This window comes from Cupressus sempervirens, chromosome 7 (assembly GCF_028749045.1).
Source record: "Cupressus sempervirens isolate cs-2001-9-10 chromosome 7, ASM2874904v1, whole genome shotgun sequence".
Taxonomy (NCBI): domain Eukaryota; kingdom Viridiplantae; phylum Streptophyta; class Pinopsida; order Cupressales; family Cupressaceae; genus Cupressus; species Cupressus sempervirens.
Genome location: NC_143124.1, coordinates 894,063,541 through 894,091,375, shown reverse-complemented (window position 1 = coordinate 894,091,375; position 27,835 = coordinate 894,063,541). Strand labels below are relative to the sequence as shown.

Below are 27,835 nucleotides of genomic sequence, written 5' to 3'. Positions count from 1 at the left end.
TAGTTTAAACAGAGTCTTTCATATATCATATGCATATCGTCTTACAATCTTAACATTTGTTTATATAGATTCGTATTTGTTTAACTGACTAGTAACCGAGCTTTTAATGGCCAATGGCCTTTACCCTAAATATGCATAAGCAACAATTCGGTTTGGCCATTGGCCTCAAGTCTTTAACAAAATATAACCGATCATGAAGTCTCTAGCCATTCTGTTCAATATTTACAAAATGATTTACTCAAAGTGAAATAGCAAAACAATGGCTCCCAACTATTCATTGCTTCACGTGATCGGTCCATGTTCATCCATTATCTGTAGTTCCTGTAGTAGAATAAATCAAGATGTATCATTATTTCTGCATTAACCATCCACTCTTTAGGAAATATTTCATACCTTAAAACTTTATTAAATGATTTATATTATTTAATGATTAATGGCATAATAGGGATTAGGATAGGCTTAAAGCGAGGCAAAAATGTAAAAAGAACGTACAAAAACAAAGCACATTTGCACACACATCACCTTAGTCAATACATATCATAAATTGTTTAAATTAATATATCACCAAATAAATCATGTCAAACCTGTACCAAATCTGAACCAATGTGTAGAGCTCTCCAAGAGCTTTTTATTGACTATTCGAGGTCCAAAATTTGACTCTGTATGCCCAAGTTATGCCCTAATGTGTGTTTAAAATAAATAACATCTAACTTTTGAGCTCTTAAAACTTGACAAAATATCAAAATCACAAAACCAAACTTACACCAAATTGTAATACTTTGAATTAGCTTTCCAACGCCTATAAGAAGTCTAAAATCTGATATCCTGAGAGAAAGTTATGGTCATTTTACTAAGATAGTCTTTTTACCATTTTCACTGCGATTTTTTTTGTGACAAATTTTGACAGGATTAAATTTGATGGCCATCACAGGCTGAAACTAAACAACTCTTTCATTTCCTCTAAACATGGCCAAACTAGGGCATATTATATATCAAAATTTATAAAAATGTCGACCTGAATCCAATGAGGAGATTTGTTTTTACCTATGAGGTCATTTCAACAAGCTCCCCCTAAAACCCTCATTTAAATGAAACATCCAAAAAAACTCTTTTGTTCAACAATTTCACATGCCCAAAATCTACCAATATCTCATCATAACAGCAAACCCAAAACCCTCAAATCTGCAGCAAACAACTCATATATCTTATCCTTTTTTTTATCCGTGCATGCATTCTCATGGATTAAATTTAGAGTTACAATAATAAAACCATAGCTCTGATACCTCTTTTAAGGAAACTTGCAACAAAGAATATAACCATTTCCACATAAACCATAACAAATCTAAAATAAATATACAGTTGAAATCCAAATGCAAGAAAAAGGAGAACATACCCAGAAAAATGTGACATAGGATATACCCTAAAAAACCCTCATTGAGGGAAAAATTCAACCTGTAAAAGCATCATGTGACCTTGCTTTTAGCACCCACATTCTAAACTTCCATGTTATCTTTGCAAAATAGATTTTGGTTGGTTTTAATTTGTTGATGATAGTTTATGAACTATGACACATGAAGAAGATAGAATTGTGAACATATATTGAAGTTGAACAATCAAATTCAGAAATTTGACTTTAGCTTCAACTTCAAGTTCGAACTCAACATGCAATATCACAAATACTAATTCAAGTACCTAGTCTAAAGTTCAGCTTCAAATTCAAAGCTATGTTTAGAGAAATGATTATAGGTGCAGTAGAGCTGGACTCAAACTTGAACCAAAGATTTTAACTTCAACTTCGAGTTCAAGTTCGATTTGAAGCCTTAGCCTGCAAAATCAAAATTCAGAGCTCAAACTTATCAGTACAGATGTGCAGTATGATCTTCCAAGCATAAGTCTATGTTCTCAGAATCAAACTCCCATGTCAAGGTTCAATGCAGATTCAGGAGCCCAGTGATTCACAGTTTATCACTACTCAGATCTATTTCAGGACTAAACACCCGAACTACTTGAAGAGCCAAATTATCAAAGGAACCAGATTGTGTTTGAATTAGTGATTGGCAAGGCTAAGATTCCAGGTTTAAATTTGATGATATATCTGCTTGGTGGGTTATTATGTGAGGCTATATCACATACTTGAAGCATTAAAAAATTGTGAGACCCAATATACTTCACAAACATCCAACAAGCATTATGAGGTACAATACAATTCAAATTGGAGATAAGACACCCATGTTCTAATTGAACACTCATGAATTTAATTTGGAGGCTCGATTACCGAGAAGATGACAGTGAAGTGTTCTAAGAACAAGATGGAGTTGCTATGTGATTGACACCTCATAAGTTTCAGAGGTAACATGAATTGAAACCTAGCATTTAGAGAAGGCATTAAATTGCCTAAGTTTATGAATAGAAAGACCCGAGTCCCATTATATGCAAATGAGGAGCCCACGGTCATGCCTTCCTTAGAGTTTTGAAGATCTATTTGCACAGGTGTGCGCAAAGTGTAAGCGATTTGGAGCTGCTCTTGATTGTGGAGAAAAGACATGCAAGAAAATTTTTCATTATCCTTGTGCAAATTGGCTTTCTACCAAGCTATGTTGTTGGATGTGGGAAGGGTTCAAACATCCAATTATATGCTCTTACCACTAACATGATGATTACCGTGAGACTGCTAAAGACAAGAAGTGCATAATCAATCCAGATCTGAATGTCACTATTTATGAAAATATTGCATGTCAAAAAATTACACTTAAAGATGATCCTTATGTGAAACATCAAGATGTAACCAAGGCACTTGCCAACAATGCAAACACTAGTACAAAAATAGCAATATGTGACTAAAAAAACTACTAAAGATTGTATATAAGTGACTAAATGTAGTCACGTGACTAATAGTAGTTAATATCCAATCATTTATAACGCTACTAAATTTACTACTTAATGATTTTAGTCACTAATTTTGATCATTGAATTAGTCACATATTTAGTGGTACATTTAGTAGTATATTTAACACATATTTAGTCGTACATATTTGATAGTTGATTTAATTACATATTTAGTGATATATTTAGTAGCATATTTAGTAGTATATTTAGAAGCTTATTTAGTAAAAAAAATTAATCACATATTTAGTCGTACATATTTATAGTTGATTTAATCACATATTTAGTGGTATATTTAGTAGCATATTTAGTAGTATATTTAGTAGCTTATTTAGAAAAAAAAAACATCAAATATTTAGTAATATTTAGTAGTATATTTAGTGGCATATTAATCATAATAAGGCACGATGGAATCGAAACACCATCCTTCTGCTTGTAAAGCAGATGCTCTTCCATTGAGCTAGAACCCTCTAAAGAATAATCATAAAATATCTAACTTTCTACATTGGTTCTTATCTTTTGAGTTAATCTTATTATTATTTCTTTAATGAAATATACTTAGTTTCTATCTACAAGTAGTGTACCTTTATCTTATTTTTTTCTTGGGTCTATAATTGATATTGTATACTTAGAAAAAGATACATTTCCTCTAACTACAATATTTATTTATTTCTCTTCAAGTTCTACACTATGCAAATAGAAATATCAATCATCATATTAATTAAATACTATCATTGTCAAACATTGTTTACACATAATCATGACCAAATATAGTACAAAATATGCCCATACACATCATATCACAGTACTTGACCTTATACAACCTCCTTAGCTCGCTTACACTCTACCAAGGCTTGTATAATTACATTAACTCCCTTTCAAGTCTTTGGAACATTTCCAAACTAATAACAAACAAATTCATTCAACTTACTATCAAAACAAAATAGATTCTTGCATTCTTCCCTCTAGGGCATTATTGTTCTCCCTTCATGTTGCATCATTTACTATGGAACCAAGTGCATTCATTAGGTTTGGGATTCTACTTATAAATGTTCCTAATTTCAATTTTTTCAAAAGTTGAGATAATAGTTTTAATAAAACCCTTGTACATCAGCTAGCTAATGAGGGTTTCTAGGCAAGTTTTACATTTCTTTGTATAACTTCCATTGTTCTATATAGATGGAAACAAGAGTAATTTAGATCCATAAAAAAATAATATCATTACATTCAATACAAATCACCTCTTTACATTTGTCATCTCTCACATCACATCTAAAGTCGAAACTTGACATAGAAGCAATAAGACTAGGCTTGACTTTTGAATATTTAGCTAGCTTAGAAGTTCAGAGTAGCAAAGATAATTTAAGAATAGCTTTTAACAGAATATTTAAAAAGGAATCAACATGTATAAGAAGATGGCCAAAATGAATTATATACCAGAACATTAGTTAGTTAGTCTCCATATATTCAAGATAAAAGATGCAAGGAATAAAATTGATAAATAATCTACCTCAATTTTGAATACAATGTCTCCTCAAAATGCAAAAAAACTACTTAGACTCGAATATTAACATAGCAAGCAATTAGATTGCACTACAATCCCATAATCTACTTTAACTTTCAAAAGCATCAATATTAACTTCTTTTAAGTGTACATTATGATCTACTCACTTCAATTCCCTAGTGTGGCAATTTTGATAATTATTGTGCAACATGTTTTGTTAAGAACTGCACGCATAGATAAGAAACTAAATTTTGTAGAATTTACCAAAATCATCAAATACATAATATTGTATATTATCCTTCCTACAATATGTAAAGAAAAAAATCCAAAACTTAATGATATAAGAACCTCATATGGCTTTATCCATATCCTTACATTGCCCATTTCTGTCAAGCAAAAACTCTTCATGTCTACAAATATTCTTTTACCTGATACCTTTTCTAGATAAAGAAAAGGTTCATGTGTAGGTGTGTCTGCATGTTATATTTGTAAACCTTGATAGAGATGTTTACAGAATAGATTTAAGAAAAAATATTTAAGCAAAAAACAAATATTCTAATGAATTTTACCTGGTACTTTTAAAAACTAAAAAGAGTGGAGAACTTTTTGCAGTTGCACACTATGACACGTTAGTAACCACTGCATCAGTAGGTAGCCACCCTGTAAAAACCTTTTAGTTAGTTGCTACGTAAAATGATTGTAGACCGGTTCACTTTAACCTGTTGACTCCAAATTTCATTTGTGGGTGATCTAAACCATCAAACATTAATATTTTATCATCTATAACTGCAATCTAAGATTTCTCTCCATTCTTTCCTTTAGAACTAAATTTTGTGCAACCTTTACTACATTTGGAAGCAAGGTACTCAGATGAGGAATTCTAGATTTTTGAATTTGAGAAGATTTCTTGATAATTTCTTTGAGCACACTTGAACCAAAAATTACAAGACTTCACCTTTGGAAAATGATGTTTGAATATAACATAGATTCTCTACAATTAGAGTACAAAATAACTATTATATTGACCATCACACAAATGATTTTATTTGGATTAGAAAATGATGGAAATGAACTTGAATTTAAGAAAATGAAACTTGTCAACTTAAGAAAACTGCAAGGAAATTAAATAACTACTTCACACAACACTAAAGATTTTGAGCAGATAACTTATTTCCAAATCAAAATATTTCAAACAATGAATATACACCATCTAGAATAAATAGATTCCTATGAAAATTAACAAAACACATCTGAAATGATTTTGCTATAATCCTAAAATGTTCAAATTTTCTAAATATTTCAAAGTAGAGACTTTTAAGAAGTCTGAGGCCACATTTTTGCTATTACCTATTAGCTACCTAGTCTTTAGGAATAGATAGGTGTGACAACACAAATAGGTTGCACCTAGGACTCTCAAATTCCTATGACCAATAACTAAATATGAAAATAGTGCAGGATTAGAAAAGGTATGGAGGATCTAGGAGAGGGAACATGTCAGAATATAGCTTTGTGGCCATGCTTTTATAATCAATGTAGCACAATGTTTTTAGATCAAAGTTATTACAGTCTCTTGCCTTTCCCTACACTTTTTAGAAATAATTTAATTAAGTCACCTCTTAAACATCCTTCACTGACTAGAAATATGTATGCCTACATCTATGCCTTTTCCAAGATCACAGTAAGCATAGGACCACAAAAAAAGCAAGACACAATACCTATTTCAGCGTTTTCTTCATCTTTATGCTGAGATCGACTCTTCCTCTCATTGAACACTTAGCTAGATGTTCCTTGTTATCATGATATGCTTCTTTATTTATAACATTACTTAAGGAATTTTTTTGGTTTAACCTTTGTTTTCTCTGCAGCCCCTTCATGTTCAAATCTTTTACTAGCACTACAAGTTCATGCAACCGAGCTATTTGTATAATTTTTTATAACATTTTTTTTATCAGAGGTATCATTTTCCATTCCAAATGACCCATAATAGGAATTAAGCGCAGAGCCCAATTTATCAAACAAGGAGGTATTCACCAATTTATAAGAATTCAATTCATTTTTTGTACCTATGTCCATGTCACCCTCATACATTTTATAACTAGTTGTGGTAAAGCCTATAGATCTATCAATAGATATTTTCTTGGCATGGAGAAGGAAAACCAAAATAGGGCTTTTGTGTAAACATTGTGAGAAAATTATAGGACATACAGTTAAACAAGGCAAAATCCTTGCAATTAGATTCTCATGTGGAGGATTTTCTTCAGGATTGTGAAGCTTTAATTTTATTTAGGTTTTAGGCAAGTGCATTTTTTTGATCATGTGCTTCAAGGAATAGGGATGAATTCGAGAGGGTAATGGTGGCCCAATTCCAAATAGCCAGGTGGAGCCATTCAATTCAGAGAAATATGCTACTAAAAAAATGTGTGCATCAATAGTATGTGCAAAGAAATAGTAAAAATGTCAATAGTTGTAGTTATAATTATATTAAACACAATAATCAGTAGCAGCAGTAGATTAGTAGAAGTCAGATTCAGCCCAACAAAGATGTAGTAGCTGACAATAGCGAAGAGGATTCTATCTACAAATGGTGATCCTAGAACACATGATTGTAAGGCCCAACTCAAAATTCCTCATGTCGATTCACGTCATAGGAATAAGGATATAACTGCTACTAAGGGAAATGGATTTTAAGACTATTTTGTTATGCGAGAGCTACTTATGGGCATATATGTGAAGGGACTGAAAGGCCCTCTCCAATTCAAGAAGAAAGTATCCCAATAGCGTTAACTAGAAGTTATTTACTAGAGAGAGAAAAGAATTGGACCTTGAAAAATAGCTTCCTTCTCCATCCCTACTTTAGAGAAGATAGATATAATAAAAAAATTATACAAGCATTCCAACAAGAGTGTTGGCACTTCAAGCATTGCAAGTATGAAAGAGTTTTCCAAGCATTTGAAAATTCAAATAATGATTACTACAGGGGGAACTAGTTTAAAGGATAATATCATGTGGTTGTACCTGTCGGCACATCTACCAATTGGAACACTAGGTAAGGTTTTGGATCGTATGAGAAAGGGTGTTTGTGACTTGAAATATTGTACAATGCTTGTGATGCATGAGGCGAATAACTTCTTTCTCAAGAGTTTCAACCATTGCTAGAGCATCTAATTACATTTCTTCCAGAAAATCATCAAATTTTGTTATATTCAACCACATTTCCTGTAACTGTTAAATCAATCAAAGATAACTCTCTATGGAAACCTGTGACTATTAAATCATTCAAAGATAACTCTCTATGGAAGCCTTAAGTGATCAATCTTATGGATAAGCTAACATTGAAAGGTATTACTCGGTGCTATGCTTTTTGTTGAGTTGAGGTACAAGGTTCATTGTCTAAACACACTTTTCTCAAAGCTTCAAATTGATTAGTCTATAATTTTCTATAATTCTGTCAATCAAGTTGAGATTTTAGCCAAAAGGATCACATAACTTAGTTATGCATGCCTTTACATACAAGCCAAGATGCTCCAATCTCACCGAAACAGAGTCTTTCATGGCTTTCATAACGGTGCTTGTACAAATCTTGTTTGTTCAGATCTTTTTATAAGGGGCATTGATATCCAATAAGTTTATAATGTTTTGATAAATTTTGACTTTCCAAAGAATTCCAACAATTATCTACACAGAATTAAATGTTCTAGGAGATTTGGTCATCTGGGGTTTGTTGTAAATCTTATAACATATGATGATTGTTTTAATTTATATTAGATTGAGAGAGAACTATTAGATGTCTGTAATACGCAAGGTTGCGTGAGATTCTGGGTTTGTTGATTTTCTCCTCAAAAATCATTTCAAGTTGTCTGTAATACGCAAGGTTGCGTGAGATTCTAGGTTTGTTGATTTTCTCCTCAAAAATCATTTGAAGTTGTCTGTAATACGCAAGGTTGTGTGAGATTCTGGGTTTTACCGTTTTTTCCACAAAAACGAAGTTTTGTAAATGCAACCTATTTTGAGTCATAGCACTCTTCTGGCAAAGCTTCTTGGTTTCAACATTTTGTAGATCCAGGGAGGGTCTCAATTATCACAGAATGTTCCGACATCCGTACGTTGACCATTAAGGGAGGGTATTAAGATAATATTTTATACTTTCTATAATAGTCAACTACTTGTCTGTAGTCCGTCTTTCAGTCTAGATAGGAATGTTTCCTATCCCGTCTCTTTTTTCTTCAGTCCAGATAGGAATGTTTCCTATCCTGTCTCTAGTTTTGTTTCTAATTCCGTCTTCAGTCTACGTTGTTTCTTTTAGAAACAACGTCCTTGTAATTCTTTATAAGGAACACATTTGTTCCTCTGTTAATCAATGAATCATCCGGAAATCCGTTAATCTGCCAACTCTTCTTGAATCTTGTAACAAGAACTTAGCACTAAAATCTAGTAAATACCACAACAAATAGATTAGCATGTTTACTGCAAAGATATATCTGTATGCAAGAGTATTTGCAATAGACAAATACACTAAATGAGAAATCACTACTTTTTCCATATGATTCCTTCTCTGCAACATCTTAATCTTCTAACTTTCTACTAATCCCAAGTACATTGCACTGCAAAGAGAAATATACTCATAACTTATCTATTGTGCATTAGGAGGCATTCTAAACTCCACTCTAAAAATCACATAAGTTTTGGCCCTTGTGACATTGTTATGCATGAAACGCTAAATGGGGGGACACAATTGTGTCAATCTCCTTTTGTAATTCTGCAGCGTTAGCTTTCTTGGAATAGTTAGTTGTCTCTGTCTTTCTAATGTTCTAGGGAGACACTTTGCCAATGCAATGATTTTTCTATAAGTTCGGTTGATAGATTCTTTGCACTTGGTGAAGTATCTTTTGTATGGGAGTTATCATCTAGATATCTAGAAGAATATATGTCCAGTGAAGTTTGATGGAAGGAAGATGGTCCAATCCTAATTATTAATGCCACAAATATTTTAAGAGAATTTACTTAGCATGAAAAAAATATGGTTCAATGTGATTATAATGGACAAGGGAACATAATTCTCTCTTGCAAACAATCTCTGATGCAATTAGATGAACTCACTGATTTTAGCAATTAGGAGCCACTGTCATGATCTTTTACTCTATTTGTCTCTTGTATGTTGAGAAGAAAGTATTAAGTTCTCTATACAAGATAAACTTTGATTAGAAATATGCTGATTATGCTAGAGAGAGCTAAGGTAAATACCAAAAAGGAATATTGGCAAGCTACTAGTTACTAATATTCATGCAAAAATAAAATTATACAAAAGTATTTTTTGGGAAATTTCCTTTTTATAAAAAAAAATATCCTTGCTATTTGTCCTGATAGACAATAAGAGCTAAAAGAAAATGTCAAAAAAATGCTTGAAAGATCATCTAAGGAAAAGTATGACAATAAGAAATGCATTGGCAACTAGGCAACAGCTGAACATGTTACAATGCATGAAACAACATCTAAGAAAGTATGACAATAAAAATGCATTAGCAGGTAGGCAACAACTAAACATGTTACATACCTCTTGCTTAGCCTGCTCAAAAGGTTTCACCCATGTTTTAATGTCTCCAGCTATGCAACATGTGATCCCTGCACACAAGATGAATTGTGTCAAAATCAGATATTTTTGGGTTTAATTGTGCACAAAAAATGATAATAGAATCACCCTTATGACAAACTATTTAAAGAGTATCCTTTTATTTATAAGTTTGTTGGCATACAAATTTGTTCATTTCATCTATTTTATATTTGGATATTTTATCATTGTAAGGGTTTTAGAGATTCCAACATATATAAAATTTTGTTTACCAACAAGCAAAAAAGAAATATTGAATTTTAATTTACAGTAAGTATGGTGTGCAAAGAAAGGAACTAAATTCTGCCATTTCTCATCAACCATATCATATATAATACTTTCACTAGAACAATGTAGCATTAGGTGCTTATTATATTAGATTATTTTTTAAATGCAATGTTTTGAGAGTCTCACATAACTAGTAAATTACAGGGTTAGTTTAAACGAAACTAAAAACTTTTCCAGGCAAGTTGTACTAGCCCCTTATAAAATATTGTATCTGATGTTTTGAACCACTTCTAAAATAGAATATATCAGCTAAGACATAATTCATGTTAGTTTATATAATATCATATTTTTATGTTATTGCAAAAATGACAGACAAAATGCATTTTAAAAAGAATACCTAGAGCACAGCGAGTATGCTCTCAACATCAAGAACATTACCCAATGACAACTACCACATCCACCAATAAGTTATATCTTCTAACTAGATGTTGCAAACAAAAATCATTGGGTATAATACGTTCTCACAAAAAACCTATCCCAAATCAGTTAGATCTTGTAAAATTCTATTTAAGCATATATGCTTAATCAGAAAAACCTAGGTTCAAATCCCACACAAGAACTAGGCCATGCTCCTCACATTAACAAATCCATAGTAAAACATGCCAAAAAAGTGTCTGCACAACACTTGCCAGGAATGAAGCCCCCACCTTAGCACTAAAAAAAAAATAGGAGCCTACTAGTCTTTAGATGGTCTTCAGCAAAGGACCCAAAACACTTTGATATTTACACAAGTGCACCCCATGGATGTGTCCCTCGGTTTTTTGGGTCATTCCCTACAATAGGGACATCCTAGGTGCAACAAGATGGGGCTGGAAACATCCCTTCCTTTCCAAAATGTTGAAGCCCCCATCAGGGGATATCCCCGAGATGCCCATGCACAAGCAGGAGGACAATTGTCTTGGACATTAGGGAACATTCTTACCAAAAAGAAATAGAGAACATCTTAGCTTACCAAAAGAGAAGGCAGATGTTAAGATATCCTTAGTCCAAAGGACATAACAATATCCACTCAACCATCAAATAGAACCAATATGTCAACATTATTAAAAAAATCACAGGCAATATGAAGAATACCATGAGAAGGTGTTGCCTCTCAACCCCATTAGAGGTTATCACCTCAAGTCCTGACGTTAAGAAGCATTAAAAATATTATTGAGCTTGTGCCAGCCAGATAAAAAAGCAATATTTTTTCCCTATTTTTATGAACATTTCATCATTAATTTAATTTCCCAATTTTTTCTTGATTAAGTCCCAACTAATTGATTTTTCGTTTATAATTCTAGTTTACCAAGTCAATCCTAAATGTTAGTGTTGATATTATGGTTACCATCAAATGAATCAGAAAGATGCTTGGATTTATGATACAAATTCTTGTAAACTTTTTATCAAGTTCTACTCTAGCAAACCCCTTATTTTGAGAACATGCTAAGACTCGTAAGAGATAGTGTGATACTGGGCATTCAAAATTTGAATGGAGCCTGACTTTGGTGCATCTTCTTTTAATTGTTTTTTGAACTATGTTCAACTCCAGTCATTTGTTTCCAGGAGAGGAGCAACAAAAAGTTTTGTCATCTTTGAAAACAATTATAGAAACAATGCTGAAATTTTCTCAGAGTTTACAGCATGCTTAACATCGATACATCACAGAGTGTAGATGAATGGATGACATTGAGACATCACACAGTGTAGATGATGACCCTATAAAATCTCATTGGAGTACTGGTCAATAACACATTTACCAATCAAGAAGCTGAAGATATAGGTTGAGATATATTAAAATTTGTTATGTCTGATGCTGTACAACTTTGTACAAATTTCAGCTTCTTTTACTTTTTTTTATCGAAATGACAAAATTGCAACTACTTTAACTACTTTTTTGCAACCAGTTTTCGTTATTACTTTATTATAATTTTTTCATTAGACTTTTGGAAGCCAAAATATCTATATTTCTAAATTTTCCCTCCATCTATAGCAATACACTTCAAGTGTTCTCCTTGTAGAATCATTGTACACCATTTCAATGTTCTAATTTAAAAATATATTGGGCTCCTTGAATGCAATATTGCAAATTTGTGCATGCATTTGTGTTACTAAAAACAAGATTTCATAAATTTTAGATGCTTTGCAACTTTTCTTCTAAAGGAACACCATGTGTGTATTCAATAAGCATAAAAGCTCAGAAGTATGATATGAAAATAACATACAATAAGGAACATGTTTCAGACAAATTACCAGAATAAGTCAATTGGGCTGATAAAAATATTAAATCTTGTATTGTATGACCTGCTTAATCCTGCATTATCATGGGAACTCCCTCGTCTCCCACAGTTGTCATCCTCGCTATCAGGATCTAACAAAGTTTAGAATATTTTCAAAAAACATCAGGCCATTCATGCTTTCTTCACATATATAATTTCATTAATCTATTCAAAAAGCTTTAATATCAAAATGTACAGATGTTAAAGAAAAAACTTTCTAGCAATTTAAACTCCCTAAATGATTACAACATCATTCTCCCCATTGGGTATGGAGTTACATATACATATTTTGCATATAAATTGTAAGCTATAATAAAAAAATGTAGTTTACTAACCATCAAACTGTACACGACTTAATCTATAAAATAAGTTACAGCTACAAAGGTAGAAGATAAATATGGGTAAATACCTTCTACCAGATAAAATGCCAATGATTGTTGTGCAAACAAAGAAAATTGAAGCAAGAAGTGTTGTTCCACATGACACCCTGATCAAGTACTCTGCCATAGCCTGACAGAAAATAGATTAGTATATATCTGGTTATAATTCACTTATACTCACTCAAAGACCAGACATATCAGAAGAGAAAATGAGGATCGTCTAATACCTTTATTCTATCAAGCACAAGTTCAAACCTTGGTCTAAGAGATTTTGCAGCTAGTTTTGTTCAACAGTCCCTTGGGAGAACATAGAGCACATCGCTCTCATCTGAAACCTGCCAAAAGAACCTTAAGACATTTTGCCTTCATAAAATTAAGATATTATTCATTTTCATTTCCTGCAAATTTTTCTCATGTTGCATACCACGTAAAACTAAGCAAATGTATGACAAGAAACATGATTTATATTGTTAATAATAATTTGATATGTTTTATTTTTAGCCTGGTCTTCACTAGCAATTAGATAACATTTTTAACTTTTAGCCTGATCTTCACTAGCAATTAGATAGCAATTTGATGGTGCTATTGTATTTGCTAAGCCAATTGTATATGAATTGGATCTATCTTCTTGTTTCTCTCCAAATTGCTATAATAGAGTAAGTCAACATGATATTCTGATATTCTGATGCAAAAGAAATCACAAAATTCAACTCTTCACTAATTCAGAAAATACAATGGCATAGCCTCACAGAACTACATCTAGGATGTTAGAAAACTACATCTAGGATGCTATACTTTCTATCAGAATACTTCCATGATGAGGAGAAGAACAATTTCTTGGAACTAACAAGGTGACTCCAATCACAACCTTGGACATGCAATATGAACTTCCATCATTAAACTTTTCAAACACAACATGAGATTTTCTTACGTATCACAAAAAAATTGATCACAATCTGCCAGTTTTATAGACCTGAACTTAGACATGCATATCTTTTGAAATACAAAATGTTGAAGATCCCTCTGGTGAAGTCCGAGATAATTAGTTTCTTGAAAACATATCCAAAATGTACAAAAATCCAACGGTTAAAATGGATTTAATGATCTCTATCTCGTGACCCAATTTCTACTGCTGCAAATTACTATCAATATTTCTCTTTTCAACCTTTAAATTCATCGCCCAATCCCAATCTGCGTCAGCTGATACATTACCTCATATAATGAAATCTGAATCATCTGACAGACTTTAACTTGCCCAATTCCAAACCAATACCATTCTAAAAAGACAAACTTAGAATCCACATTTTGGATTCCCATTATACCATTCAAACTGAATATTGTAATATTGCCATGAAACTAAGTTACAACTGATTCTTACTTCAGTTAAGAACCTTAATATATCTTGCAAACAAATACCTGATATCAATGAAACAAAATCCATGTTAATTTGATTTCATATTGATATTCGAATCGGTTGCTGAATCCCATTTTCCCAATTCACTCAATAGCAAACAAAATCAATATCATATTAGGAATCAATACAATAAGATTAGAATCAATCCCAAATTATAACGTAGTCCAAACTTGATCAGATTCCTTTTGAAACCAAATAGAAAAGCTAAATCTGTGTAACCAATTCTTATATATTGCAAATCCAACCAAATTCTCAAATAGAAATAGTTTGTTTTAGAATGAACTTGATATCAGAACCGATTTAAACCACCAAGATAAACAGTTATTGCAGCAATCAAATGAAATTCATCAAGCACGTTCAGATTTTACAGCCTGATAACTTTGATAAGAAAATAATAGAAGCAAACTGGAATATTTTTATTTTTTCGATTCTCATAATTCCAACATCTCAAAACTTTACACAGAATGGCTGTCAACGGCCAGAGGACTATTGAATTTCACTTGTGTCCCATGATCCATCCTCTTGACTCTGTGTCATTCAAAAACATTAGCCTCTTTTCATAAGCATTCAGATAGTTAGCCAATAGACTTTCACCTGGGCGAGAGCCCGCCAGATTTTCCTCGTGCTGCTGCTTGTGACGGGAAATTTAGATCTCGTCGGTAACAACATTGGAGATTTATCAGAAATGGTTTAGGTTTGCATTGTTTGGACAGGAGCTTGCCAAGGAGCAGACACCATGGGCCTTCTTCGATGTCTTGTAGACAGCTGCACTTGCATGTCCTCCAGCTGTTGATTTTTTTTGACTGAGTGGGGGTTTAGTTTCTTGTGAAACATGCACTAATCACCCCTAACTTAATACTCATCCCCACTGGATTTGCGATTCATCTTATTTGCATTTCTTCCTCTGCTATTGTTTTTCTTGTTTCCATTGGGTCTGATTCTTGTCACCGCTATGAAATGTGGATAGGAACTTCTCTATGCACTGCACAGACATGATATAAATGCAGGTAGAGGGCTTGACTCTTCCATTTTATTGCCTATAGTCTACCAATAAGGAACTCGGATCACAAGAGCCAAGTGTTTGATTAAATGGCTTTTGGTGAGGAGATTCCCCAGGTGAAGTCAGAGGCGGCCATAGCAGCAGAGATGCTAATGGGAAAAGGATTTTTGAAAATAGTTTGTGTCACTAGAGCTGCTGGGTTTATAGGGTCATGGCTTATTATTTGATGGGTGAATTGATAGGTTTCATGAATACCATGTTCTCTGAAATTTATTGGACATTGGATTTTAGTTGATAATTAATTATCTACAACAAAGAAGTGGGTGTTTCTTAGGTACGAACAGCTTTTCAAGATGTATAACATCTTTCGCACAATTTTGGATAACATGTACGGCAAGACCCATCTCAGGCCGTCACCGGCAGAATTTTCCAGACCATATATCGGTTTCAACATTTCAGCGTCTTGTAAGTACCATTGTCACATCGAAGGATACTCTTGAGCTCAGGGAGAAATTGTAAGTTGTAGGATTTATGCCAATTCAATTTCCTGCAGCATGATGGTTTTGGTTTTTCTTATCTATTTTCTATAGGGAGAGTGTTATTCTTTATAGGTGGTCAGCTGCATTTTATTGATTACAAAAATTAGGGGATATATTGTTTTCCATTATCACAGTATCTTGACCTTTTTCTCACCTTTCCCTAGCATGCATTGTTTTTTCTGTGTTCACTTTTCATTTGGTGAATTTCCGTGTTAATTCCTCCATATCTTTTCAAATGTGAAAACAACGAAATATGAGATATGTGAAAACAACAAAATATGAGATATTCATTCTGGAATATTTCTTTTTCTTTCTCCTTTCTTTAAATTTTATAGAAAAAATAATACAGAACTTTATTTTATTTAATGGTTTGAATTTAGGGCCCCTTTTGACTTTTGAGCTCATCCTATTGGGCATGACATTGATTATGTGATACATGCATGATAGACATGTTAGAATAGGGTCTTGGAGTGGATAGGCTTATTATTCATGATAGGTGTGTTAGAATAGGGTCTTGGGGTGAACAGGCTTATTATTTGTTAATAAGCATAAAGTTTTTAATCAAGGCTGGTAATCACTACAATATTCCATAAAGATCACATATCATCTCTTTATGTGTATAGTGTGAGAGAGGAATCAATAGCAAAGTTAACAAGTTGCAGTCAACAATTAACTGGCAGGGAGCTGAAGAAACATAATTAGGAAAAGAAAATAAAAAACCTTAAATCAGTGGGCATTCGGAAAAATTCGAAGTGAAGAAAATCATTTGAATCATTAATTTTATTTCTGTAGCTTTTTTATTGGCCAAATTTTCCAATCACTTTATTAATCACATTTTTCTCAAAAAATTAGTGATTCTAAAATTCAAGAAAAGAAAAGAAAGCTCAGACAAGAGTAGGAATTTTGATGACTAATTATTGATCTTGATGACATAAATTGTTTTTCCAGAAATGTGTATCTCCCATAAACTTTTGGACACAGTTGCATTTAGATTTCAAATAATTATATTAATCATTTTTGTCATTCTGTCCTGGTAAAATTCTACTGAAGGGGATGCCAGGATGATCAGCAAATGTCAAAGAGTTAAAGCATCAGGTAAGGCGGTCTATTATAGATTTGCTTTGCAAGACAAGATGTGAAGGAGCATTTTTGTGAATATAATTGCCTACTATACTAAGGCCAGTTACATCAGAGGCAAAAGTGAAAGTTCTACGGCAGATCCAATCACATATATGTGAGAGCACAGATACAGGGTGGCTTTAGGCATCTATTTCTTTCAAAATCAACTTACTACTAAATGTTGTAAGGAACAGCTCCACCAACAGTATTTAGTCTACCAATCTCACCACCACTAGCTATTATGTGCTCCCTCCTACAGTCAAATGTAAATAGTTTAGTCTCTTTATACAATTGTAATCGAAAGACAACCTCAAGATGTTAGATATGTCACTCATTTCTTATATTGACTGCATTTGGAAACACTCATTACATCAAATGATAGCATCAGCAAGCTAGGTAGTGACCACAAGCCATGCTCAAAACTGACAGTGACATTAGCACCGGAGAGGAGGGTTCAAACCAATTAATTGAGGGACTTTTACCCAAATCCAGACTTTATACAATAGGTAAATAGCTTGCCAAAATCAACTGCTAAAAAGAAAGACAAATATACACAAGAAAAGATTCATTGAAATACAAATTCTAGTAAGTGTGCACATTTATAACTATTTCTACATTCTGAAGAGTTCTTACTCTTCAGGATTGACCTCAAGCCTGTGATCAACAGTTGTAAGAGAAACCAACCCTCCAGGTGATTCAAGAATGCACCGAGAATCTCCAACTGATGCAACAGTGACTGTCCAGCAATCTACTATAACAAAAGTAACTGTAGTTCTCGATGTTTGTCCTGTAAAACATTGATTGCATATGTAATTAGGAAGTGATTGTAAAGAATTGTTGAAACCTAAATCTAATCTTGGCCAGCTTTAGGAATTCAACTCATTCAACCAAAATTAATTTTGAAGTCAAGGAATTATATTTTTAACTAAATTCTCCTATGTGAAGGCTAGAGAATTATCAATGTGTGACAAAATCTGAAACATTTAGAGCTCCTTTAGATTTTCTCCATTGTTTCATGTAATAAGGTATGAATAAAATTAAAACTAGTGAAGCCCCTATGTCACTGAAGGAATTCTAAACTAAATTAGAAAAATGCATTTCATACAGTTACAGAGGAAAAGAAAAAGATTTTTAAAAAATCAAGAAAAAATAGGTAAAATGGGAAGTCTCAATTTATTCAGTCATATTGTCCCCAGTAATATGCATCGTTCTAGCCCTTGTCCCTTAAAGCTTTTCTCAGCCTACCACAAAAAGTCACTTTAAAAGACCGTCATGCACTTCATTGGAATTTCACTTTATCAATGTTTGAATAATATACTGACCAAATTTTAAAATAAAAACTCATCTGCTGGGAAAAGGCCTAGAAAAAGGCCAGAAAACTAACAAGTTTCATGGTATTTTAGTTCTATTCCCTTTAACTCTTTAGTTGCAGACACAAGACTCAATTATAGGGCAAAACCTCAAACTCATATGTTAAATTCATATATTCCATACTGGAAGGAGTTCAAAATCGAAATTTCTATGGTCGTCCTGACTGGTAATTTTTTTAATCCACACCATTCAACAAATTTATGACAAATCAAAACAAAATTGAATTTCTCATAAATTCAAAAGAAAAATTTCTCAAAGTTTCCAAGACAAAAACGAAAGCAATCATGGGGGGAAGAAACCCTCTTGAGGAAATGCGAAAAAAACACAAGTGGGAATCGAGCATGATAAAAATTGGAAATAATTGTGTGTTCAAGTTTTCAATGTCCTTTGTTAATGTTGTTGCACTTATCAATAGAACTTAAACAGGGGAGAAGCCCAGATTTACATACGGTGAAGACGGCAAAGAGGGAGGTTCAGTCACCTGAAATTTTGTGAGAATCCAATTTGCTAAGGGTAAAATGTCCCCCTTTCTTACTCTGCCCTGCCTGTCCACACCGAATGTTGGGCTGCTCTAGCTTCTCATTCTTCACCTTGAGTTGCAGAAGCTCATCCAACGGGACCATTTTGCCATTTATATTTCCCTTTGTCTTTGCCTGATTAATCATATTTACCACAACACAGGCGAGATACTGTCAAATTTCACCTGAAATGCATTTTTATTTGCGCATCCTGCACTAACCTCGCCTGGTCAAACCTCCCAAAACAATGATGATTTGAATATTAATCAAGCTGAAGAAGAAGAAGAAAGAAGAAGATCATCAAATCAAGAAATACAAAAAATTGAATGACCATGAAGAAAGATGAGGCAGACCAAGAGGAAGAGGAAGACCATGATTATTTGATACTTGAATCACCTTCTGCTTCTGCTGATGAGCATGATGATGATAACCAGAATCACAGGAGAGGGAGAAAAAAAGAAAAATCTTAGGGTGGTCGTTGCAGCAGCTGCAGGAGGAAGGAGGTGGATGATGTTGTTGGTGCAAGTGTTTTGGGTAATGGGGAGTTTAAATCAAAAAGGTCCTCTAGATCACCCCCTGAATCTTTGCGGGACTACAACGTACGGCTACTGATTGGGTTTGACGGGATCTCTTTATTTTATTGCCAAATCATTATCCCCATGGGAGAATAATTAGGAATTGGATCTGCTTGCATGGGATCCAGTTGGGTCTTTTTAGTATTTTTATATATGCATATTTTAATTTTTGCCTTTTTTGGGTGGACCCAGTTAGGAGTTTTTGTGTTTTCAATTCTGAAAATGGTACCATAGCATGCCCTGTTCCTTTAACTGAAAGCAGTCAGCTTTATACTAATATACACCTATCTGTGTATATATGGAAACACTTGCTTGCATGTGCAGATGTGTCTTTGATTGGCGCAATTATAGAAATACACATGAGCAGAGAAACTTAGCCTTACCCACATCAGATGAGAATATTTGTTCCTGCATAAATAAAGAAATCTGCACTGTTCATTTTGGTATATAAAAACATAGAAATCTGCATGTGTATAGGTGGCGTTGATTGTGGAACAAATTACATCACCTCCGAGAGTGCATCATGTAAATTCTACTAAATGGTCCACATCAGCCGTAAAAATATGTGCCTGCTATTATAGTGAAATCTGTACTGTTGATGTGTGTATGAATGTATATATAAACACAGGAAATCTGCAATACTGATGTTTGTACATACAAATCTTCAAGCCTAAATACTGGATTGATTGGGAAGTCGATAGGGTCACCCAGAGTAGAGCAATTTATTCAGCCTGCAAATTGATCTACACCAGCTATAATTCTTTTTTTTGCAATTATAAAGAAATTTGAGTTGCTGACCTATAACTGCACCCAAAGAACTAAATATTAATATCTCTCTTTGAAATTATTGGGTTCTATTGGTTGATTATCAACATGAGGGAATCAAAATGATATACATAAGCTTTGAAAATTTGCACTGCCAATTATGATGGAATATGCACCATTGGTGTAATCTGTAATGAAGTTTGGGTAAACTGCATCCACATTACTTGCCACCCAGATGTCATCTCTATAAGTTGAGAGGAAACTTACACCATTGATGTAATCTATTTTGAAGTCTAAGAATATGCATTTACATCTCCAAGTACATGCAAACATGATGTTTCATGAGCCTTGAATTGTAGGAGTTATTGTGCTTTAATTGATTGATGCCCACATGTGAAGAGCATTTTTCTAAGCTTACAAATGACCCACATCAACTGTTCAAAGATATATGCACCCGTTTGCATGTGTATAGTGTATGCGTGCCTCTAATTTCAAATGTATTGGGCTTAATGATGGTCATGAGAATGGGCGATAATTATGTTCATTGTATTTGACATTGGTGTTCGAATGTCCATTAGTGATGATTAGGATCAAATATTGTGAGCCTTACACATGATGATACCTTATAGATTAGGAAATATTGTAAGGAATTGATAATACTATTTCTGTTGCAGAACTTATTGATTGTGTGATCAGAAATAATCGATAAGCTTGATGTTGGATAGTGTGTATTGGCAGTCATAAGAAAGGTAACAATCCTAATGTTTAATGACAGTAAATTAGATATTATTGTCTCATCTTGCAAAAACACAAATGGAAAACGGATTGGTATAAGAAAGGTTATTGGAATGGTTGGGTCATTGTTCAAAATACTTGAAGGTGGTTAGTGAGCCCTTCCTGTATAGACAGTTATAGTTTTCACAGATATTTGGTTTCTTAATAAATACATTTATGATATATAATTGCTTTTGGATAGGAAACTAATGGTCAAAGACTTTGTTGATGAAAGGAACATGACTAATCATTATACGAAGTTGGAATGTAGCTCATACAGTTGCAGTTGGAATGTTTAGCTTTTATTAAGTGTAATCACATAGCAGTTTGCAGTCATCTTCAACACCATAATATCATTTCTCCTCCTTTAAGGGGATGAACAACTTATTATTATCCTTTACCATAATGGTGATGAATGAACTACCCCAAATTCTTGTAAATCTGGTTTAGTTCACTTGAGACCGATGTCCTAAAATTATGTTTTTGACTCATAAAGTGAAGGTTAAGTGAGGAAAGAATAGTCACATGAATGGAATCGATATTGGACACAGTTAGATTGTAGCTGAACTGTGAACACTACCGATATTAGGATAGAGATGGAAAAGACTTGATTGAAACAAATAAGGAGCTAACTCAAAGCTAATTATTGAAAAATTGACTACATATAATTAACATATGACTACTACATAAATAGATTTGCCCAGAAAAAACTCATTTTCTTCAAAGGTTTTAGAAAATTCTTGTATTAGGCTCAAGTCTTCATCAAAATATGGCGTATAAAAATTTGCATCATGTGCAAAATTAGTAACATGTTTGTTTATTGTTCAAGTATTGAAACCTTCAAACAAAAACGTACCATCTTTAATCCAAAATATATTATACCACCACTTAGATTTATCAATTATCAAAAGATTTCATACTGTAAATATTCATCTTATCATGGTTCAAACTCCACATTTTTGTGGCATGGATAAGTTAAATCTATAATTTTCTAGTGTGAATATGGCATAATTTTGGGATAAAATTCCATTTTTTGTGATGATTAGAAGAAAATGTAAATGTTTTAGCAATATGCACAGTGAAAGAAAGAAAGACCATGGTCAACTCTTTGGAGGTTGTTTGAAGAGAGGACATCTAGTTGGAACTACACACAATCCTCTGCCAAAAGCTACAGTCAAAACAATCTCAGGTTAATTTTTTGTACATGCACACGCCAAGAATGTAAAATCAAATCAAATAGATTGAACGAGGAGAGACATTAATGCAAAAAGATACTGATATTCAATATCAAGAAGCAATATTAGACATTGATAAAAGATTAAAGATAATATAATAGTGAAAATGAGGTCTACATATTAATGTAAAATAGAGATCAAGGCCCTTCAAACAACATGGTCACATTCAAAGATAGTTGCAGCATAAGGATTACATAGCAAGCACAAGGGTCTTATTGCTTCAAAGAGTGATATCCCTATTTTAGTAGAGGAAATGACTTTCCTAGAAATAGATAATTTCTTTGTCTAATATTTTCAGCATTCCATAGAATGCATCTTTTGTCCTTCATCAATGGTAAGCTCAAAAGGAATAGATTTGATAGCTAATTGAAAATAGTGACTGTATTGAGATAGTTTGTTGAATCAAGAGTATACGATGCATAGATGATTTGGAAAATGAAGAGGTACCTATATTGACAAAAAATGGGAGTTTGTGGTTGCAAAGAAGAAGAATGTAGTGATGCATGCATTAAATAGCATCGATAACATTATAAATAAAGAAAATTGGAATTTATGAAAGTCAGAGTCCAAAACATCAAGGTTATAGCAGTCAAGATACATAAAGCTTATCTTTATAACTAATTAATTCCATGTATAACCAAAAGGTAAAATGGAAAAATATTGTAACCTGTTCATGAACTCTGGAGATTTCTTTGTTTTATTTAAATATTAATTATAAAGTGAGAAAATTGCAATCTACCTGAAGAACAATAGAAAGTTACTCAAGTAGCGTGTTGATTTTCCATTCAGATCTATGCTCAAGTCACGCCTCAAAAGATGTCAATTGTTTACTGAAGAAAGGGATTGGCTACAAAGTCAAAAAAGGAGAATAAGTTAGAAAAAAAATATGCACGGCCAACAAAAACTAGTAGATCTCTTGCTACAGCTCATGACAAAACATAAAAGTGAGTTTAATGTAATCACAATTCATTATTCTTCACACTCCAACAACCTTTAGCACTAAAACAAATATCTTTTTAATAGAAAAATGACAAGAACAGTCAAGAAATCAGTTTAATACCAACACAGCATATCTTAAAAATATTGAATATTGATAGCCAGAATAAATTGGAACAAAATTCAAAATTGAAAACAAGTAGCTGGAAACTCTTGATCAAATCTCTATGTTACACTCAATAGTATATTGATACAAAAGTATGATAGAAGTACATAATACCATATATGATATTTAACTAGCTGCATAATCACAACGTGGAGATTGATTCACTGAACCATTTTCTTAAGTTTGCAAATATCAAATTTTGGAATAATTCATACAAATCTGATTTATATTAACCAAATAATATAATATGGCAATGATCTCTGACTGGCATAGCCTTTTGAATGCTACTACAGTCCTGCATGGACTGCTGTACAATCCCAACACCCTCAGAGAATGGTGCAACAGACCTCCAAATAAGGAAATCAACAATAAACGAGGGGTTATTAACCAAAATGAACAATATTCGGAGTTCCAAAAAAAAATAGAACCTCTTTCATAATAAATGACCTAAAGTTTCTTGATGAAGTACGGTGATTATTGTTAACCCTATATTGGTAATCTAGAATCCTCCCAAGTGTTGTATGCAGTATTATGATTAGTTGATTTGTCAGCATGGATAAGGCCTCTTAGGGCCGGACTTTGTATCAGTTTTAATAGTGCTAGAATCTTTGACCCTTAGGAGTTGCCAAGGGACTAATATTATTGTATTAAGGTGAATCTGAAGTCCTCTATATGGATGTGGTGTGTATTGTTGCAACATGAAGACTCTTATATTTTCTTGGACCTTGTGAGCACTAGAAATATTATTTTCCATTAATGCTGACATATGAGTAGAAGTGTGGGAGTGGAATTAGGTGTTCTTACAAGAAAAAGCTCATGTTGTGATCCAAATATTCTTATGAAATATATCATTGAATACAATGATTGCAAGATATGTACAAAATGGATTTGTTGAAAATGCTTTCAAGAAAATGAAATTGAAAAGCCTAGAGCAAGATCCTACAACCTATCCTGGCATCCCCCTGATATGCCAAAATGAAAGATTTGGAAAAATGCACAGGTATTTATAAAGCCATAAAGGAGAGAAGAATATTGTTAGGCGTAGTTCCAACTAATCTTGCAGACATGATGTGAAATGTAAAAGTATATAAAACATGGAAATTATTTTTTGTGATGCCACAAAGAAATATGTTATCATCGACAATAATTGTTGTTGGCTATGTACATAATGGATTGGATAAAAATGCTATAGAAATTTAGAGGAAAATGAAATTGTTTGTTGTAAAGACAAATTTGACAACCTATGCAAGCATATTCCCTATCTCTTCCAAATAGGAGATTTGGAACATCCATCTGATTGGACTGAGAAATTTTACTTTTTACTGATGCAATGCAATCGTAGATTTATGCATGTCATCCAGCAGATTCAATGGTGTATAATTAATGTTTCCCCTTATCATACCACAAATTTAAGGATTGATTGGAATATTAATATATGGCAAAACAACATTTTATGGCCAGTCTCCTACATCATTACCGTCAGCAAACAAAGCCACGCCATAACCAAAAAGTGTAGATTGCCTATAAAATGCATCAAACAAACTCAATGACATGAAGTCTAAATCCTCATCTTTGCCAATCCGTAAGACCAAAACTTAAAATACTCTTATCAAGGTCATACAAAGGCCTTTAAGATTGAAAACTTTATGGTATTTTCATCCATATTCAATTCCCTTTGTAAGGATGAAAAATTTGCACCATCAAGATAATTGGACACAAAAAGGGAAATAATATGACAAAACAAAATGGGAAAAAAGAAGGTTTCAAAACCAACCATTATCCTCAGGAAAGCATGTTGAAGAGTACTGCTAAGAGTTATCAAAATATTCTAGTTTGGTTTCAAATCACATCAGAGGATCAAACGCTTCCAGCTCAATTTCAAATCACATCGTAGGATCATTTTTTCAATAATTGTCAGCCATCATTACTAAAAGGTCATTAGATATATTGTTCCACTCTTTATAATGTTTTCCTCTTAGAAGAGCTATAGATTTACATTTACCAAGCAACTAAAATTGACAAATGAGAGAATCCCTCCAAAACTAAAATGAATTTTGCAACTTCCCTATGAAAAAATGCAAAAAAACCCTTGTGGTTTAACTTCACAATCAAATCAATAGCAACAATGGCACTTGATAAAATTAGAGATTTTAGCAACGCATCCAACTCCCTGACACGATTTACCTGTAGTAAAAATACCACCACATAAACTTTCAGGAGTAGCATCCTAGAGCTTGTTACCAAAGAGAACTCATTAAATGCACTTAATTGTGTAGGAAGACCCTGCCCTAGCTATACTATCAAGACCAAAAACTTAAAAAGGAAACTTTATGATTATGTACAAATAAAAAATGGAGCCTAGTTCTAACTGAATTTCAACAAATTCTGAATCCATAAAAAATTGAAAACTGGGAAAAGATTTGTGCTTACCAACAAATTGAATTGAAGAACCTTAAAATCCTCCCATCAATGTATAATAGTTTTGGTACAGCAAGATAAATCCATGTCTTCACAAAGAAACAAGAATAAACAAATCCTCTTTGATGGTCTCTAGGGCCTTAAAAATCCTCATCGTGGGTTAGTCAAATCCTCATTGTTTCCTATATGATGGTCTCTAGCGCCTTAGAAATATTAAATAAATATATAGTTATCACCATTTGTATCACGTGTACTACACCTTTTTGGTTACCTATCCTATTGTATACATGTTTCACTTCTTTTTATTCGTCCTTTTGATTGCATTGAACTATTCTAATCTTTTTCTTTGCAAAATAATTTGGATTATCCGACTTTCCATAACTTACGAAAGATTGTGATCCATGTCATCCAATACTTCATACTTGCATCTTTCTCCATAACCCTTTCTTGGAGATATATGGAAAAAGATGACATTTGTACTATTAAATTTCACATTTTAAAGCATTTTTAACATGTTGTTGCATCATTTTTAGAAAAGGAGAACCTCGGTCCATATGGTCTCCCAAGTGAGGAGTGCTAAGTAAATTTATCTGCTGAAGAGGTGTCACTTGAACTTCCTGAGCCTGCTCTAGGTATCAACTTTACAACAGATGGCATGCAGGGCACTAGTGGCATCTCATAGTGATTCATGGTTACTTGCAGCTGCCTATCATTTTGGTGCACGGTTTGGGTTTGACAACAATGAAAGGAAGCATCTTTTTAACCTAATCAATGAACTTCTATCCCTATTTGATGTAGTGAGTGGAACTACAAAGATGCAAGCAAAAGAGAAATCAAGTATAACAAATAATAGTAGCACTAAAAAAAAGGCTTGATGCAAAAATGCACATGTTTTTGAGTCTCACATAAAAGCATCAAGATTTCCACAAATAATAGTAGCACTAAAAGAAGTCGTGATGCAAAAATGCACATGTTTTTGAGTCTCACATAAAAGCATCAAGATTTCCACCAAAGTTTGAGGATGATACACCTGATGAAGATGACGACAAGGAACATGGTAAAGCAATCTGTCTAGCTTGTGGAACCTCTGGATATCTCAAAGAGTTCTGGAAATTTTGTGACCATTACGAGAAATGGTACAATGGACAACGTGTGAGGATGACACTTGCAGGAGCAGAACATATCAAACAGTACAAAGGTACAAATTGTAGTAAAAGTGTTCATCTTTGAGATGTTGGCATATATACTATCGTATTTTTCAGATTTAATTGTGATGTTATTTCAACAAGGTTGCTTCAAAGTTAAGCTATATTAATTGTAATTAACTTACAATTAGAAGGGTATAGGTTTAGATATTCAATGTTGATTCTATTTGTGACATTGTGGCAAACGATCCATGCTGCATTTGTATGAATATTTGATTACTTCTTTACAATTTGTAAGCGACTACTTGATTTTTGATTAAAAAAACAAAGGGTATTCATTTCCTCATTTCCAGTAAACACCAAATATATATCATAGAAGGATGTCAACATTGGAAAAGATGTCGTCCAAGGTCAAAATTATGTGATTTGTGGATCAGAGTTGTAGCAACAAAAATTTCATCATAGTGAAAGAAGATATTCAAGCAGAGACGATTAGGAAAAGTAATGGCAGATTGGGAGTTATCCCAGTTCTTTAATACTAGGATGAAGATCGTGGAAGATGCCAAGGAGATGAAATGATAATTACAAGCATTTTAACATGAGATAGGGTTTGAATCAACATCTCATGTATGTGGATGTGCACAAAAGAAAAGTTTTTAGAAATATCAAATGATAAGTGTTACTAACAGAAACAAAAGAACCTGGAAGAAAAATAACCGTCCAAGTCGCAGATACTCGGGTGCTTTTAGATTTTCTCCAAATTTTCCTTATGAAAATCCTGAATTACTTGCTTGTGTTCACCTGTCCATGCGTTCCCTATGCCTCCATACCTTCATACTAGCTTATATATACCTTATATATATTACGCCGGGAGTAATCGTTCTCGAGGCGCCTATTTTTATTTAATCCCAAAGTTATTTTAATCGAAGTTGGGATTAATGA

At 33.1% G+C, this 27,835-nt stretch overlaps 1 protein-coding gene and 2 pseudogenes across 7 annotated transcripts; 2 read left to right on the top strand and 1 right to left on the bottom strand.

Annotated features, from left to right (window-relative positions):
- Positions 1-27,734, bottom strand: LOC149550374 (putative protein phosphatase 2C 5). 7 transcript variants are annotated; one of them, XM_089793404.1, is made up of 10 exons: positions 27,595-27,728; positions 22,968-23,075; positions 18,843-19,014; positions 17,624-17,777; positions 13,146-13,253; positions 12,948-13,048; positions 12,513-12,630; positions 9,939-10,006; positions 4,957-5,047; positions 1-321 (listed from the first exon to the last, which is right to left on the bottom strand). In XM_089793404.1, exons 3-5 carry the CDS (start codon positions 18,982-18,984, stop codon positions 13,196-13,198), a joined length of 354 nt encoding a protein of 117 aa, XP_089649530.1. In that variant the 5' UTR covers positions 18,985-19,014; positions 22,968-23,075; positions 27,595-27,728; the 3' UTR covers positions 1-321; positions 4,957-5,047; positions 9,939-10,006; positions 12,513-12,630; positions 12,948-13,048; positions 13,146-13,195. The 7 variants fall into 7 exon arrangements, with proteins under 7 accessions (XP_089649530.1, XP_089649535.1, XP_089649531.1 ...); XM_089793409.1 differs by having other exon boundaries at positions 12,564-12,630; XM_089793405.1 differs by lacking the exon at positions 4,957-5,047 and having other exon boundaries at positions 27,611-27,734.
- On the top strand, positions 6,842-9,086 carry LOC149550376 (DEAD-box ATP-dependent RNA helicase 8 pseudogene; annotated as a pseudogene).
- Positions 24,306-26,978, top strand: LOC149550375 (PHD finger protein ALFIN-LIKE 3 pseudogene; annotated as a pseudogene).
- Positions 27,735-27,835: the final 101 nt, after the last annotated feature.

Excerpts from the sequence above, each read along its gene's own strand:
- LOC149550374 (XM_089793405.1), bottom strand. The coding sequence starts at position 18,984 with ATGGTCCCGTTGGATGAGCTTCTGCAACTCAAGGTGAAGAATGAGAAG. Across the intron at positions 17,778-18,842 it reads GGATTCTCACAAAATTTCAG|GACAAACATCGAGAACTACA; the intron begins GTGACTGAACCT and ends AATGTTTTACAG. Across the intron at positions 13,254-17,623 it reads CTTGAGGTCAATCCTGAAGA|GTTTCAGATGAGAGCGATGT; the intron begins GTAAGAACTCTT and ends TTCTTTTGGCAG.